Genomic DNA, 17,314 nt, shown 5'->3' with positions numbered 1-17,314 from the left:
CGTGGTAGTATGACGTAGTCTTACATTTCAATCAAATATTGACACATGGATTTATTACAACTAAAATATAAACTAAAGTTTTTTATTTTTTGTGAAATGACCTTCATGGGTCTTTGTTGAGTTTGGGCTAGGGTTTAGGGTTTAGTGTATAGGGTTTGGGGTTAGGGTTTAGGGGTCTAAGGTTTAGGGTTTAGGGTCTAGGGTTTAGAGTTTAGGGTTTAGGGTTTAGGGTTTAAAAAGCAACAACAAACCTAAAATTGTCTTTGACAAAATAGCTGATGTAATTTTTTCTTAATAAAATCTATGTATCAATATTTGATTGGAATATAAGACCATGTCATACTGTCACGTGGTCCTCCTGTAGCGCTGAAAAATTTCTCCTCAATTCAACTCTTGTGTATAGAAGTCCTCCAACGTTACACATGCATAAACCATACGATATCTCAACTCCAAATCCTTGGATATTCTATGCTTCAAAATCCTCCCAATCGGTGTTTGCTTGAAAAAGGTGTTGAATCTTATGGGATCTTGTTAGAGGCTTCCTTATTTGTATCTTTGTGATCCAATTGGAATCGCTTTTCAGCTCAAAAACAGAGCATAAAAGTGTGAAAATGTACGTGCAATACAACCTTATTAGTTACAGCCTTGGAAGCTCTCCATACATATTGACGTACACGGTGATCTTCTTATATTCGATATTCAATCTGAAACTTATTCGATGATTTCCAGTACAAGTTTAAGGAAATTACTCGTTAATTATCTCGAAAATGATTGGTTATATATGCATGAGATTCATGCCAAAAGGGCATATGTATAATATAGTTTACTTTTATTTTCGAAATAATTCAAGTTCAACAAGGTATACGTAGAATTGTTCGTTTATTATAATATATGGAGTTTCCCTCTTTACAGGAAACCCTAGCCTGCGCTGACCTTCTTATATATGAGTTTGGCACAGACATGCATGGTGGGATGGGATAGATTCTACATTGATTGATAGGTGCGTGCGTATTGTTCAACGATCGGTTGAAGAAATGCCAAACTGCGGCATTTGAATGGAAAATGTCTATGCATTATTTGGTCGACCTAAGAAGATTGCAAATCTCACACCGGAAATCTTTCTCTATGATATGCTATTGTTGATTTGTTCATACTAGCTAGAAAAGCTGAAGGCAACAATCAGCTTTCTATTATTATCACAACTCGATCAGTAGGGGTATGTAAAGGGTTAACAGTAAAAGTGGTCGAATTAGTAAGAGTTTATGTGTGAAATCTCATATACATTTTCGAATCTCGTCGACGTTAATTGTAGTTAAATCCTAACTTGTTCTAAATTGGTGATTATAGAAAAAACGTTCTGACATGATATTCTGACACATATCAGTCTCTGGGCCTATAATGCTTTTTGAGGAAAATGATTTTGATAAAAAGAGAATGCATGTAAACTTGTAAAGGGTTCTTCGCTCCTATATATATATATATTTCGGGTTATCAAATGCGAGACTGTTTAGTTAGGCTGAATCCAATAGTTTTAACTCATTGATAAAATTATAATTTTATCAGATTGTCCTGATCTAGAATTGAGTCAAATACAATCCTCTTGAACAAGCCAAAATCCGTGCATCAATAACATATAATTATAGTATTGCACCTTTTTGCATAGGTTAAATGAATCAATTAAAGAATTTTCAACTCCCAATTGGGTCAAACTCTTCTAATCCTGATTTCCTGATAACTTGAGCATCTCTCCTCCCTTATATATACATCTGAGAAGCCCGAACGTACCGGCCAACAACCAAGCATAAGCAAAATGGCTTTCAACTCAAGGACATGGCCACTATGCTTGATGCTGATTTCTTGCATGATCTCTATTTCTTGTGGAAGAAAAATGACTCAAACTTCTACTCGAGTAAAAGCAGTTAATCTCGGAGGTTGGCTAGTTACCGAAGGCTGGATCAAACCTTCTCTTTTCGACGGCATTCCCAACAAGGACTTCTTGGTAGTTTTCACTCTCCTATGTCTATCTGGTTTGTTAATCATGTCTTATCTTTGCTTATGGTCTGAGCTTTATTTTGTTATAGGATGGTACTGGCCTTCAGTTCAAATCAGTCACAACTGGGAAATTTCTTTCCTCTGAGAATGGAGGAGGAAGCATCATAGTTGCAAACAGAACCGCAGCTTCAGGCTGGGAAACATTCAAAGTAATCAGTTTGTTTAGTTTCGATTGTCAAAATAACTTATACAAGGGTGTCTGTTTTTAACTTTTATCTCTATTTTTCATGTTGTTGCAGTTGTGGAGGATCAATGAGACCACATTTAACTTCAGGGTTTTCGGCAAACAATTTGTGGGGATTGATGGAAATGGGAAAGATGTGGTGGCTGTTGCTAGCTCGCCGGGTGTATCCGAAACATTCGAAATCATAAGAAAACCAGATGATTCAAGCAGGGTACGGATCAAAGCAACCAATGGATTCTTCTTGCAGGCGAAGACAGAGGATATGGTTACAGCTGATTATGCAGAGAGTAGCAGTGGATGGGGAGACAATGATCCTTCTGTTTTTGTGATTACCTTCTCTGGAAGATTGCAGGGGGAGTTTCAAGTAACAAATGGCTATGGTAAATTGGCTCCTCAAGTTATGAAGGTAAGAGATATCCAGAACCTTCATATACATTTTATCCATATATAACGTTCTTCTGTCAAATATTATCTTGAGTGCTGTGTTGATTTTATTTAATTAATGATCAGTGACCAGGTGAAGATGACTACCTGTGGTGCTTGTTATGAATAGTAGTTAAAATTGACAGTCGGACAACATAACGTCTCAAGTTTTTGGCGGTATATTGTTTTGGCCTGTATTTGACATTTTGACTGATTTTAATATGTGCATATCAGGAGCACTGGAGCACATTCATTGTTGAAGAAGACTTTAACTTCATATCAAAAAATGGATTAGACGCAGTGAGAATACCAGTTGGGTGGTGGATATCAAGCGACCCAAACCCTCCACACCCTTATGTTGGGGGTTCCTTGAAAGCCTTGGACAATGCCTTTCTGTGGTCCAAGTATGTATCTAAAACTTCTAAAATCTTCACATTTACCAGAAATGCAGTGCAGTTTTCCAGTTTAAAACAAAGTATATAGTTCTGGTCTAGGAAGCATTTGTGGTATCCTAACACTGTACCCCTTCTTTTTTCTCAACGACCATGTCCAAGTTATTATGTCTGGAAATCTGTAGTGGTTGAGTTTGGACCAAATCAAAATCCAACCTAAACATGATGTAGGCCATGTTTGAAAGGAGACGAGAAGTGAGAATTGATTCTGCTAACTCTGATAGAAATGGCTGAGATAATTTATACATTCATGTTGTCGTCTTGACAGGAAATATGGATTGAAGGTAATAATTGACCTGCATGCAGCACCAGGATCTCAAAATGGTTTTGAACACAGTGCTTCAAGAGATGGATCTCAGGAATGGGGTCAAACCGATGCCAACATACAGCAGACAGTTGATGTCATCGAGTTCTTGACCGCAAGGTAAACTAATAGAATGTCACATTCTCAGGTTTGACACACATTTTGAATGTGTGCCAAATTCTTGTAACAATGTATATGAACTATTTGATGAAAGGTCTTTATTTTATAACATCTAGCAGTATGACATACAAATTTCTGACTGTCGTTAATTGCTTTATAGTTTTAGTTAGTGTTATTCTCAACATTAAGGGTTACACGTCCAACTGCAGGTATGCAAAGAATCCAAGCCTATACGCAGTTGAGCTCATCAACGAGCCATTCTCCCCAGGAACTTCTCTGCAGAACGTGACCACATATTACAAGGCCGGTTATGCTGCGGTGCGCAAGCACTCTTCGACAGCGTTCGTGGTGTTCTCAAACAGACTAGGTCCAATGGAACCAACTGAGCTTTTCCCTGTTGCCAGTGGCTTGAAGAGAGTCGTCATCGATGTCCATTACTACAACCTCTTTGTGAGTGCTTTCGACAATTTGACTGTCCAGCAGAATATCGACTTCATCTACACTAATCGGACTACGGATTTGAATACTGTTACCACTTCCAATGGCCCTCTCACTTTTGTTGGTATGTAATCCGAATCCCACTTTTTTTTGTCTATGATTTGTTGTTGCCAACTTCATCTACATTGGCCTCAACTGCTACTTTAGTTTAGTTAGCGGTAGGTTTGAGAAAGTAATGAGGTGTTCTACGAAATACTTCAAAGAGACTTAGGCATGCATGGACAACCGATCGAACATGCAAAATCAAGTTAGGATATGAATTTTTTGCATGTAAACCGATTCAAATAGGTACTATGTGGTTGACCTGTTTGCATGCATATATTGGATGAAAGTGTATGAACAAAAATGTTGCTTGATGTATAATAGTATATACATGGTCGATTCATTTCTTAACGGCTTATTATATGGTTTTGCAGGTGAATGGGTAGCTGAATGGAATGTGCAAGATGCAACAAAGGAGGATTACCAAAGATTTGCCAAGGCTCAGTTAGAAGTTTGGGGGCGAGCAACATTTGGGTGGGCTTATTGGACTCTTAGGAACGTGAATAACCATTGGAGTCTTGAGTGGATGATAAAGAATGGTTACATCAACCTGCTAACTTGATCTGATTCATACCCAGTTTGTGCAATACATGGTGTGCATTCTGGGATCTAATAGCTATGTAGTTTATAGTAGTATCGATCAGTCTCTGTGACATCATGTCAATGAAAGGCATTTTACCAACATCAATAAAAAAGCATAGTTACAATTACAATTTGAGGGGTCTAAGTATCAAAAAGCCTATAATTAATCAAGGTTAAATCTCTATAAATTAATAGTCTATAACTAATCAAGGTTATTAAATTATCGAGTGATTCGAGTCAATTTTGCACTAAATCCTTATTTTGGGAACGACAACAAATATTATTTAATCGAGATTATTGATTTATCGAGTATTAAATTATCGAGGTTCTATTATCGAGTATTAAATTATGAATTTTGGGAGTGCCTCCGTCTTTCGCGGAGCAACTCTGAAGGAGAAACTCTAGGGGTTCAACGGCGGTGGCGGCGCCCCTCTCTCCATCTTAGTGAGGGGTCGTTGTCTGATTGCAACAGGCGGCGGCACAAAGGGCTTCTTGTGCGTGGATCGTTAAGGCGGCATTAGGTTCTTGCTCCGAAATTGGGTGCAGCGGCTACGATGACGGCTCTGGTGAGGAGGAAGACCTCTTGATCGCAGTGTTCTCGAGTCTGATCTTTGTCAAGGCGGAGGCGTTTTGGTTTTGGTGGTGCTCGCGAATCTCTTCGGTGGGGCTGTCATTTTGTTCCATCGGCAATGGAATACCGAAGTCAGATCAATTTTACTGTGGTTGTTTGACGACAAAGGGTGGCTGTGAGTTGTTGGGCAGTGTGTGCTACTCGGAGGTGGGTGACGTTGATTGTAGGCAAGTTCGGCATGGTTAGGGTTTTGAAAGGTGATTGAGAGCGGCGAAGACAGAGGTTTAGTCGCCTTTTTAAGGGGTTCCATGGTGGACGGTGGAGACCACCGGACTGAAGGTAGGCGGATCTGACGATGAGCCCGGTGTTGAAAAATCCGGAAGGGAGGAGGAGAAGTTTGGGCCGTGAGGCTTGAGTTTTCCCGGGCTACATCAATGGGCACAGGTGGGTTGGGCCTTAGGGCCTTACTTTTCTTCATTCTTCATTTTGGATTGGCCTGCGTTGAGTCATGGAGGAGTGATAATTTCTAGCCTATATTGGTTTTGAGCGAAGTTGGTTTGCTGGTCTGCTGGGTGAAAACGTACATCATTGGGTCTTAGACGTCATACTCACCAGGACAGTGGCTTCGCTTCAAAGTTGTATAGGTTTAGAAGTTATTTTTATTTGCTTTCTAGTTTATTAATGTCCACATTTTTGGACCATAGCTTTGAGGTTGTTTTTTCAATTCATGGTTGGTAGCTGCTTGTATGGTCTTTTGACTGTTATGGTCGTTATGATCCTTGATCAATAAAATTATCTCCTGTACCCTAACAAAAAATAATCACTAAATTAAGGTGTTTTGTGGATAATAAGAAAAACCCTAAGCTCCGCAAAAACCAAAAGAGAGAAGCTTCAGGTCTTTTGGATTCGTTGCTTGTCCGGCGGCGCCTCTACACCAGCGTTGGCTCCTAGCCTCGTCGGTGTGGCTAAGGCTCGTTGTCGGACGGGCGTTTGACGGCGACCAGTGGGTGGTTTGTTCGTGTATGTGGTGGTGGTGGACTAAAACGGGGCGGCTCTCATGGAGGCGGACAAAGAAGGCTACGATCTGTGTTTGTAGAGCGGTGCTACTTCGTCGAGGTGGTTTCACTGTCGTTCAGGAGCAACATTTTTGCAGCTTGTCTGCAGTGAGGAAGGATGGAGTGACTAGGCGGAACGATGGGAGAACGTGGCGGCGGTGGTCTTCCCGGTTGATTACTTGACCTGGATTGATAGACTCTTTGCCTCGTTTTGCTTGAGCATATTGGAGGATGGGTGGCAGGCTACCACTTCATGGTTGGTTGCGAAGGGTGTTGTCTTTAGGTGGTGGAGGGCGTCGACGACACTGTGGGGGTGTTTGGGCATGGGCCTTCTCTGGGCCTAGGTTTAGGTCTTTTTATTTATTTATTTTATTTATTTATTTTTAGTTTTGGTTGGTTAGTTGTCCAACCTCTTTGAGGGTTTTGGCCTCCTCTTTGAGCGAGGATTTAGGGTTTTTGTAGGTTGGTAGCGGGGTCGTGTCGTTGGGTGTGCCATGGTTATGGTATCGTGTCCAGACTATTTTAACGTCAGTTAGTTCTTATTGTCATGTAATGGGGAGGTTACCTGTGCATATATGCTGGTAGTTTTGGCATATAGTGTTTGAAAGGGTTGCATTAGGTTGACTGTGAGGATGTATCGAGGCTTCTGGATTAGGTTTAAGTCATGATGGAACATTTTTCGGTTCTTATCTACTATAATCGCTGGTTGTAACGTTCGATTATATATTATATAAATTCTTCCTCAAAAAAAAAAAATTAAGGTGTTTTGTTGTAATACCATATATGCAATTGAAATGGGCAAAGACGATAGGGTAAAGATGATCTTCAGGGCCTATGTTTGTTTTTTCGTTTTTTTAATTTTATGTTATAAAGAAAGAAAACATAAAGCCTAGGCTGCCTAGCCTAGAACTAAGTCACTCTTAGGCAAAAGCATAGGCCCAATTAAGAACACAAAATTGAAGTTGTATAGATCCAAAACCCTATGTAGGGGTGGGCATGGTGCGGTGCGGTGCGGTGTGATACAGGTTAAGATCCAAATTAAAAAACCAATAGACTTTATTCGGTTTGACTATTTTGCAAACCATACCCTTATTTCAAGTGAGCTTATCCGAATATTCGGATTGACCCCTTTTCGATGCGATTTCAGATCGAACCCAGATAGCAAGAAATTTACAAACTCATGCATAAATGGCTAAGCCACATTTGACCCGACTGACCCGTGCATACACATAACAATAGCTATCGAAGTGAAAGAGTAAAATGATCGATGTTAAGTTTTCACTTAGTTTACATGCATGTTCCTCACCAAGTGCTAAGCAAAATGATACTATATGCTTTGTTTTCACTTAGTTTTTGGTAATGATAACTATAGTGCTAAAGTAAAGAATAGGTTAAATAAAATCTATTAAAATGAATAGAAACTAGATAAAGTTTAAAACTAGATCGGTTTGGTTTAAAACGGGTAGCAGTTAGGACTGGAATCCGAATCCAATCCACTTTCATGCCGGTTGGTGTTTTTTGAACCTCATTTCAGTCCACATTGATTGGTACAATTTGCAAAATGAGTTAGCTCGATAATATATGATGTGGTACCGCATTTCAAGTGTCAAATGCCCATTTCTAACCCTTTTTTTAACCCCTATGTTGCACGAACACGGCGACACGACACGACGCGACATGCCGACACGGCAAAACTCAAAAACTGAATATACGACACGGTTTGGACACGGCAAATAAAATTATATATTTATTATTTTTAATAAATAAAAATATACTAAAATATGAAATAAGTTCATTACATTACCAAAATAATGTTGTAAATTCAATTCATTGCATAACTATAAGAAATAACATTAAAGAGAGTCAAATGCAAATGATATAAGTGTATAATTAACAATATTAGAAGTAGGTTGCTGACAAAACTGGGCAGTAGCTTGCTTTTAAAAGTGGACATTAGCTTTATTTAGGTTTTGGTTCCCTTTTTCTCTTTTTTTTTTCAATTAAAAAAATGATAAATGATGATGTGGCATGTCGGAGATGACGTAGCAAGTCGGTCAACGTGTCTGAAACGTGTCGAAAAAGTCAACATTTTCCCGACACGTCACGTGGCGTGTCAGACACGTATTTTGCCGTGTCGGCGTGTCACTCCGACACTCTGCTAGGGTGGAGTGTCCATGCAACATAGTCTAACCCTATGCATGTAAAGTAGCAACGGACATTTCCGGAAAATTAAAAAGTAGCAAAGAACATTGTGTCTCTATTATGGGACCATTTTTAGTTTCAACATATAGCTAAATGGAAATGTAACTAACATTATTTAGAATTTAGCATAAGAAAGCTAAAGTTAATTTCATTTGAATTTAAGATGAGATTTACATATTTGTATAAATGCTTAAGCTTGATGAAAAATATGTGGGATCTACAATTATGTGATGATTAGTGTACATTTGTATCGTCCTGGATTGGATCGATACACACGAGATTTTGTTCACTCTTCTTGGTTTTAACTTTTGAGAATATTTAAGATCAATTGATGTCTCTACATGATGAAAAAAAAAAAGAAAAAAAAATTAAGTAGTTAAAATTTCATATGGGAATCAGTTGGTGCTCGTGTTCTTAGAGAAATTGAGAGACTAGCTTTAGGTGCTTCCAATGATGTGTTTGTTGCATGCAACAAAACAAAGCTTATAATTCCACAAATAGGGTTTAAGCAACACACACAAGTGGAATGAATTGTTGTAGGAAGTGACTACTTAGCCAATATAGGTAATTTGGTATAGCCTTCACACAGGCTTCAAAAAGTTATGCTCATTCTCAACTTGTTCGTGGGAAACACATCTGTGTTTAATTTGAGAACGAGAAAAATAAGCTAATGACTTGGTTTTGTTTTGTCACTACCTTCAAAACAAGGGTAACATTTAAAATGTCTATAGTCTGTTTTTAAATATGTATAATTACTTATCGATCGCAAAAGTTTAATATCTATAAACATAATATCTAATTTTTGGAACGGTCGCGTCCCTCCTATTGTTATCTTAGGGAGGATATTTTGATTTGGATGGAGGGCGTTGTACTCTTACAAGGCATTGCAATGGAAGCAACTCACTTGTAAATGCCCACTTGAAGAGATCCGTAGGTGCTAAGAAAGGGTTTCTTTTGCTTAACAAGTTTTAAGGTCAATTATTAAGAAGGAAACTATAGCTAGCAGCATATGACATCTCAACTTTATGTGTGAGCTGTTCACATGTGTAGGATTAGTCTCCAGAGTCTTAATTTGATGGACCACTAGCCTGGTATTATCTGGTCCCTTTCAGGAGTATAGTGATTGCCATTTGCAATAACTAGCAATGATTATCTCAATTTGTCAATCTGGACACTTTGAATTCAATTTTTTGTTTTTATCAAACAAACAACTGAAATGCTATAACGAGTTCATCGTGAGTCGAATTCACGACCTCCCACTTACAAATGGGAGATTAATGTCACTAGACCAAATTGTATTAGTCATGTTGAATTTAATTTTGAGCATAGTTTTATTTATTTATTTATTTTTTAAGAAAGAGACGTCAAGCCTTATATTAATAATGAAATGTAAGAGAACAACATAAACACGATCCAGAGACGTCAAGTCTTATATTAATAATGAAATGTAAGAGAACAACATAAACACGATCCACCCGCGAGGGTTACGAAAGAAGTGAACCATACGAGACCACCTAAGAAAACCTAAGCAACCTCTATGCTTTATGCTCTATGCTATTTACCCTAAGATTAAGCTCATCAAGTAACCGGTAACCAAGACATGTTAGAGTAATATTCTAACTTATTCAAATGCAGCCGGAACCACCCTACGCAGAAGGGGTCTCCCCGGGTAGAGGAACAAACCCAACCAAAGTTTCCTTAGGGCCTAGGTTAAGTAGAATTGCAACCCAAACCCAAGTACATAGGCCTAAAACCCAACACACCAACCAAGCCCTAGCCAAATCAGCCCAAGCCCAAATCTAGGCCCAAAGGCTATGGGTACTCAGCACAACCGCCAACCCCATCCTGCCTTCGCAGCCTGCTGCTGCCTCGCCCAGCCCGATCCCCGACCAAACTACCGCCTGTTCAAGACCACCAAAAAGGCCAAACCCTAGCCACCAGGCTGACCACTGAGAAGCAACTTTCAGCCCCCAAATTAGAGATCCCCACCTTGCCCATGATGTCCTCGCCATCGCACAGACTCAAACACACAGAGAAACCGCCGACAAGGCAGATTCGTCTCCAAGGGTCTATAACAGACGGCAAAATTCGAACCCCACACCTTAGGCAAAAAGATGAGAGAACAAGAGAGTTGGAAAACTTTTTTTTGTGTCCAGAACCATTTAGTTTAGTTTTTCCTTCGTAAGTAAGAGGTGGTGAGTTTGACACACAATAGACTAATTAAGCGCGCATTTGTAGTTTTTTTTTTCTTTTTTTTTTTTTAGTAAAAAAATAAAACTTTATATACAATAACAACCAACATTACAACCATGGGAGAACTCGGTGGTAGACAACAGGTCCTCACACTCCTCCCTACCAACACCAGCGATTACAATGGTTATGAACCGAAAGGTCCAAATGTAACATATCCCTAACCACATCCAGAAGCCTCGATACCACCTTACAACCAACCTCAAGAAGAAACAACCCCACCAAGCAATATACACCAAAACCGTCAACAAATATATGAGGGCAACCTCTCTATTACATTGACAACAAGAAAAGACTGATGATAAAATTGATAGCCCCTGGACATGAAGCCAAACATGGCTCTAACAAAACCACTAACGACACCAAACTACCGACACCCTAAAACTCTCGCCCAACGGAGAGGGGTTGAAAACAAACAACACAAAACCAAGAAAACAAAAACTAAAAACCAAACAAAAATAAACACTAAACCTAAAATGACCCAACAATAACCCAAGTCCTCTAGCACGCATCAATTGTTGCAACCTGGTTGTGAAGACTCAACCCTGCTGCTGCCTCGCCGCTGACTTCTACTACTGCCTCACTGACAAAACCGTCTGTGCTGCCATAGAGGGGTAGCACACAACCCATCGTTCATACAACAATGAAAAGAAGGCATGGAGGCCCAGCCATCCCACATCAAACAACCAACGCCACCGCCGCCGCCGCCGCCCCCCCCTCCCCCCGGCCCATCAGGCGCTCCACCATCTAGTACACCAGACCGCCTACATAGCCCGGATTGCCACTTCAATGCCGATGACGAAAGCTTCCCACTGGCGCTAAAATCCCCTGCAACACATACCCCATCAATTCTTGGTCCGCATCCCTGGCTTCCCTCTCTCAACCACCACCACCGCCTTAACCAGGACTTGATCACCGCCTAGCCAAATTGGGCATTTGAGTTGTTATCCAATCAAAAAGAAAATTTAAACTTTTACGCAATGAGATCATTCATAAGCACAATATCTTAAAGATTTAAATAAATTTAACTAAAGAAACGAGATAAGATTTGGATAGAATTTTACCAAGTTTAACATTGTACGTGAGGATAAATGTCTTGGTGATTACAATTGAAGCTAGTACCTGATCCGAAGATACATTTTCAAACTTGGATAGGATAAGATCATTGTTCTTCTTCTCAATTGTTAAAGCTAGATCATTAAAGTTTTCGTTTGTTATACGAAAATGGCAAACAAAGTTAGGTTTGGATTAAGGATAAGTAAATATGAATCGAGCATCCATAGAAGTTTTCTGCAATAATGAACATGAATACGTTAGTAGGTACCTGATCTCTAGGGAAAATGCCAATGGGATTATGGGAGACAATATAAGTCCCATCTTGAGCCGTTTGTATAGAGAAAGTGACTGTGGCTAGCACAATGTCACTAATGTATTGGTTGGCGCCAATTAAAGTACTAGTAGTGCATCTCAATTTGCCTATTTCTAGCTCTTTGGTTTATCGAAAATATTAAGGAAGCTTAACCTTGGTTCTAGCGAGTCGTGTCGAGTATGTGGACAGAGCTAGAATATATGGAACAATATCTAACTGAAAAGCAAATCCTATCGATTCAATTCCTTATAAGAAAAGTGGCCAAATAGAATCTATATATATATTTTGCATATGTTCTTCTGATAATTAACTACTAGCTGATTCCTACCTTAGAATTTAATTAAGCTCCTTCGGCAAACCATTAACCCAGAATTTTGCATATGTATGTTTTAGTGGATGTATGTATGTAGCAAGTCATACATCGCTTAAACATGTCTGTTGTTGTAGCAGTGTGTGCCTATTGTGTTCACAGCATATTCTCCATGTTAAAAGAATAGATTGAACTCCCAAAGGATGTGATTTTGTATTCCATATCTGTACTTCTCTAACTTTTGATGATTGAGTGATTTTTCAATCAAAAGAGTTAAGAAAAATCATTTAGTCTATTTCGTATATCAATCCTTTAAAATTGTATCTCATATGAAACCTCTTGTTCATATACCTTCGAATATCATTTAGTGAGAATCGAAAACTCTTAAACTTACTGCTCCAATTCTTATACGTACTTTTTTTCTTTTCATATTTTTGTTCTTTTGCCTAGAACGGAGGAACTACATAATAGAGTACTATATAATTCTTAACAAAGTGGACTAATTAATACTTAGCATAGTGAACTAACTAACAATCGAATAATCATATGCATGCATTTGAAGCACCTGATAGTCTCAATTTTAGTAAGTGAGAGGTTATGAGTTTGACTTACGAAGTTGTGATTTACCTGATAAAAAGAAATACCTGATAATTTTCAAACCGATTCATTTAGTTTTTTGTATTATGAAAAAAATAGAAAATAGAGAAATGGATCTAGGATAAATTTGCATTCTGTAAATAAAAGTTTCTAATACTGAAGTGGATTGGAAAACAACAGCAGTTAATCCAAAGAGCCTTTGTCTAAATTGAAGTACGTACAAGTGGATGATCGGGGCCAAATAGTTTAACCCATCTTCCTAAAAGAATCAGAAACTTTTGGCTTTCCTTACCCCATCTTCGACTCCAAGTTAAAATAATTGAGTTGAAATGCAACTAGAGTTAGCAACTAGTTGCAGTTTATTGGAATGTCCTTCAAGGTTGGTGTTTGATACTTGAATACGAAGGGTATGTCTTATGGGGAGGCAACTATTAAGAAAAGAAAGGAATATGTTCTTTTTTCGTAGTGAACTACTATGATTCAGCTTAGCTAGTTGAGCAATTTTAAGAGGCAAGTTGGAAGACCAGGAGTTAAGCTAAATTAAAGCCCCCGCCTTAAATAGTTGGCCTGTCTACTGATGACTGATGAGTGCAAGCTTAGAAAAATACCATAAGAAGTACGGGTGTGCAATGATGTAAGTTGTGCATGTTTGTTTGTAAATAAAGAGTCAAGTTTAGTTATCATGTTTGGTATTATTGAGTACTAAAATAAATGAGCTTACGTAGAACCTTATTTTCATTTTAGTCTCCTTAAATGGTGTTATTATAGGTGCTCAAATTTGTCATCCTTAGATAACACTATCATTCTAAATCTCAAACCAAACAAACTACTCTAATACCATCAAACATGAGTTAATATTAGTAAAACCTAAAACAACCCAAATGAGTCTGGGCAGTCTTAACAAATAAAGAAGTGTAATGTAGTATTAGGTATCAAACAACTCAAATGAGTCTGGACAGTCTTAACAAATAAGAAAGTGTAATGTAGTATTGGGTACCAAACGTGCACGTCTGGTTAGTTAAACTTGTATCATTGCAGGTTGTAATGTGAGTCCTCAAAATAATAAATATTACATAAATTATGATATGTATAAGATGGTTAACATACTAAATCTAACTATATATATGTAAATATCTCAGAGAACTTTATGTGAGTGTAACTACGTACTCCAACTCAACTATTGAAATAGAAAAGTAAGCACACCTACTATCATATAGGGCACGTAGATATCGTCACTTATGAGATGTTGCAAGGATAAATTTACAAAGACAGAGGATGATATATAACCCGTAGCGGACTATTTTTTCTCCTTGAAATAAAAGAAGAAGAAAAAAATTAACAGAGTTAACTCTCTCTTTGGAAAGGATTAACCTATAGTCCGAAAAATTTACCACCGAGACAATATCGTCTGGCATATTGTGCATACGTACGTGTTGAAATGCAAACGATTGGAGCTCTGGTTATGTGACAAGCTACCTGCAATTATATGAGAGAGAGTAGAGCTAGTAAAATTCACTGTAAGTGACTCCTGCCATAACTTTGATGACTTTGATGAAAGAAAGGGAAAAGAATCCGAAGCTCCCATTTGCCCAGAGAATAAACAAATGAGGGCTGACGTGGATTTCCTATATAATGCTAACAAGTCTCACAGTCTCTGTCTTTAACTTGAATCAACGGCCCAGAGTCGCTCCTCAGTTTCTGGCCTCCTCTTTATCTTCCCCTCCTTCACTTGTCTTCAGGCCTTTACCCCTCTCTCTCATTCGCTCTTGTTTCTTCCTCTTTCTCTCTTTCGGGATTTAGATTTAGAGAGAACAGCAGTTGTAACAGTGTTGGTAGTTGTAGCAGAACAGAGAAAGAAAGAAGAGGAGGAGCAAAAATGTTGTTGGGGAAGAGACCAAGGCCTCCAATGAAGAGGACCACAAGCATGTCAGAGATCACCTTTGATCTCAGCACTGAAGCTCAGCCTCAGCCTTCAGATCCCCTCAACCCCTTTAGCCCTCTGGCCGTTGATGGCCTCATGGTGAAGATGGCCTCCTCATCATCACCCTCACCCAGAAACCACAGAAGGAACTCTGCTGATTTCGTTGAGACTCCTCACTTCTTGAGGGCTTGTGGTCTCTGCAAACGCCGCCTTGTTCCTGGCCGCGATATTTACATGTACAGGTAAATATATGCTCTCAACCGTTAAAGCTTCATTATTTTCGTTTTAACAGTCGGAGATAAACCAAGTTCGTTAACTTTTTACTTCTTGAGGCCATCTTGATTTCACTTTGCTCAGATAGTCAGTCCTTCCCAGATTGTTATCTGTTAGGAGATTTCCTTGCTTATTTTCCGAAATTTCTGTTTTCTAGCTATATATAGTAAGAGTGGTATATATGCCGATATTTGGAAACTAATCTTACAATTTGTATGCCACTTCTTTTGTAGTATTCAGCATTGACTCACAAATTATATTTTTTTTCCTATTATTGATCTGATTTTTGTAGAGGTGATACTGCTTTCTGCAGTCTAGAGTGCCGGCAGCAACAGATGACCCTTGATGAGAGGAAGGATAAGTGTGCATCTTCGGCTTCCAACGCCGTCGTTGCCGGACACCATGTCTCTTCCAAAGGGGAAACTATGGCCGCTGTGTAGAGTGGTATGTGATCAACCCGGTGAACACAGAACGATCTTTGCAGGCGCCGCCGGATCATATGGATATAAATAGTTTTGGAGAGGTTTATGCATGAAACTATGGAAGGGTTTTGAAGCTGTAATTCTCATGTGGATTCAGGCAAAACACAACTTCATCATAGATTTCTCCCTCTTGTTTTTTTTTCTGTTCTGTAGGGGTAGTGGAAAATTTAGAGACCTAATTCTAAGTCTTCCTCGTATATGTAGACAGTCTTTCTGAGTTAATTTTTAGTGCAATAGATATGTAAATTAATGGTGCTGTAAGCCTGCAAGTTTTTGAGGAAATCGATGAATGGCCGTTTGATACCTAACCTGAGTTAATTTGGTGGGTATTGGATTCCAAGAGATTCTCTTGCCAAATGAGATCCAAAAATGAAAAATACTGAAAAATACATGAACCTGCAAATAATTTGATGAAAGTTTTCTTGTTATAATCATTCAATTGGCCAACTGATCTGCTCCCCTGATCTACTTGCTGGAATTAAAACTAAACAAAGACTAATTTTCAACTAGTTACAATAATGTATGATATATCAATTTTCCGACTTGACCACAGGAAGATATCTTAGTTGTAAAATATAGAGTTTTTATATTTTATAACTAAGAAATAAGATCAGAAGTTCGGAATCAAAATTTATACAATCAGTTAACTGAATTAGACTATCGATTCATTATTGAAACTCTTTCGAACACAACTAAAAACAAAGATATTTTTCTTTCATCAAAAACTAAAGATAAGTTGTTATACACTTTACATAGTTTCACACATACCTACTGTGGGCGTGGAGTTGAATGATATTTTGATACTTGAGAGATTCTCTTTGCATGACATAGAGTCCATGATTAGTATATATTTATATTTATATTTATATAAGCAGTGAGGAATCTGTAGCCTAGTCAGCTTTGCTTGTATTTTATAAAATAAAATAGGAAATGGATGAAAGAAGTATATATTTGTTTAATGAAATCACAATCAAATGAAGCAAAATATCTTGTAGATTTAATTTTTTGTTTCTAGCTCTATTGTTCATAAGAGTAGACTGGTCTTCATGTGTAGGTGGTCTATGGTCTAGAGAAATTCTTAGATGCGACAACCGCATCACGTGTCTAATACAACCAACCAGTCCCAAATTTACACGTATCAAATCTTTCCATACCTGAGGGTGATGGGGGATGGAGGTTGAGACGAGTTTTCAGCTTGTTGGTTGTCACTACCAGAAGAAAGACTTTAGCCGACGGAAAAAAAACCAGGCCGACGAATCAATTTTTCGTCGGCTAAATTTTATTTTCGTCGGCTATAGTCAACTTTAGCCGACGAAATTTTATTTTCGTCGGCTAAAGTCTGTGACTTTAACCGACGACTTTAAACATTCTTTAGCCGACGAAATTTTAATTTCGTCGGCTAAAGTTGACTATAGCCGACGAAAATAAATTTCGTCGGCTAAAGTTCTTTATATTCGCAGATCTGGACAGCAGCTCATCTGAGAAAAAAAACGGGAGAAGAAAAAACGGGAGAAAAAGTTTGGGTGTTGTTGAAATCTGTCCATAATTAAGAAGTGGAGCTATATATAGGTACGTACATGTGTATATATGTTGATTTTGAGTTTTATTTGAGTTGATCGATTTTGTA

The 17,314-nt window shown here is 38.4% G+C and overlaps 2 protein-coding genes across 2 annotated transcripts; both read left to right on the top strand.

Moving 5' to 3' along the window:
• The first annotated feature begins 1,791 nt into the window (after nt 1–1,791).
• LOC101309053 (glucan 1,3-beta-glucosidase A-like) lies at nt 1,792–4,786 on the top strand. The gene is made up of 7 exons (XM_004299566.1): nt 1,792–1,999; nt 2,082–2,201; nt 2,292–2,642; nt 2,894–3,063; nt 3,380–3,535; nt 3,745–4,097; nt 4,450–4,786. Exons 1-7 carry the CDS (start codon nt 1,811–1,813, stop codon nt 4,635–4,637), a joined length of 1,527 nt encoding a protein of 508 aa, XP_004299614.1. The 5' UTR covers nt 1,792–1,810; the 3' UTR covers nt 4,638–4,786.
• Nucleotides 4,787–14,673: 9,887 nt separating this feature from the next.
• Nucleotides 14,674–15,989, top strand: LOC101315051. Its single transcript, XM_004299587.1, has 2 exons — nt 14,674–15,174; nt 15,498–15,989. The coding sequence occupies exons 1-2, from the start codon at nt 14,888–14,890 to the stop codon at nt 15,643–15,645; spliced, it is 435 nt and encodes a 144-aa protein (XP_004299635.1). The 5' UTR covers nt 14,674–14,887; the 3' UTR covers nt 15,646–15,989.
• The last annotated feature ends 1,325 nt before the right edge of the window (nt 15,990–17,314 follow it).

This window comes from Fragaria vesca, linkage group LG5 (genome assembly GCF_000184155.1).
Source record: "Fragaria vesca subsp. vesca linkage group LG5, FraVesHawaii_1.0, whole genome shotgun sequence".
Taxonomy (NCBI): Eukaryota; Viridiplantae; Streptophyta; class Magnoliopsida; order Rosales; family Rosaceae; genus Fragaria; species Fragaria vesca.
This window is presented reverse-complemented; position numbering and strand designations above follow the sequence as displayed.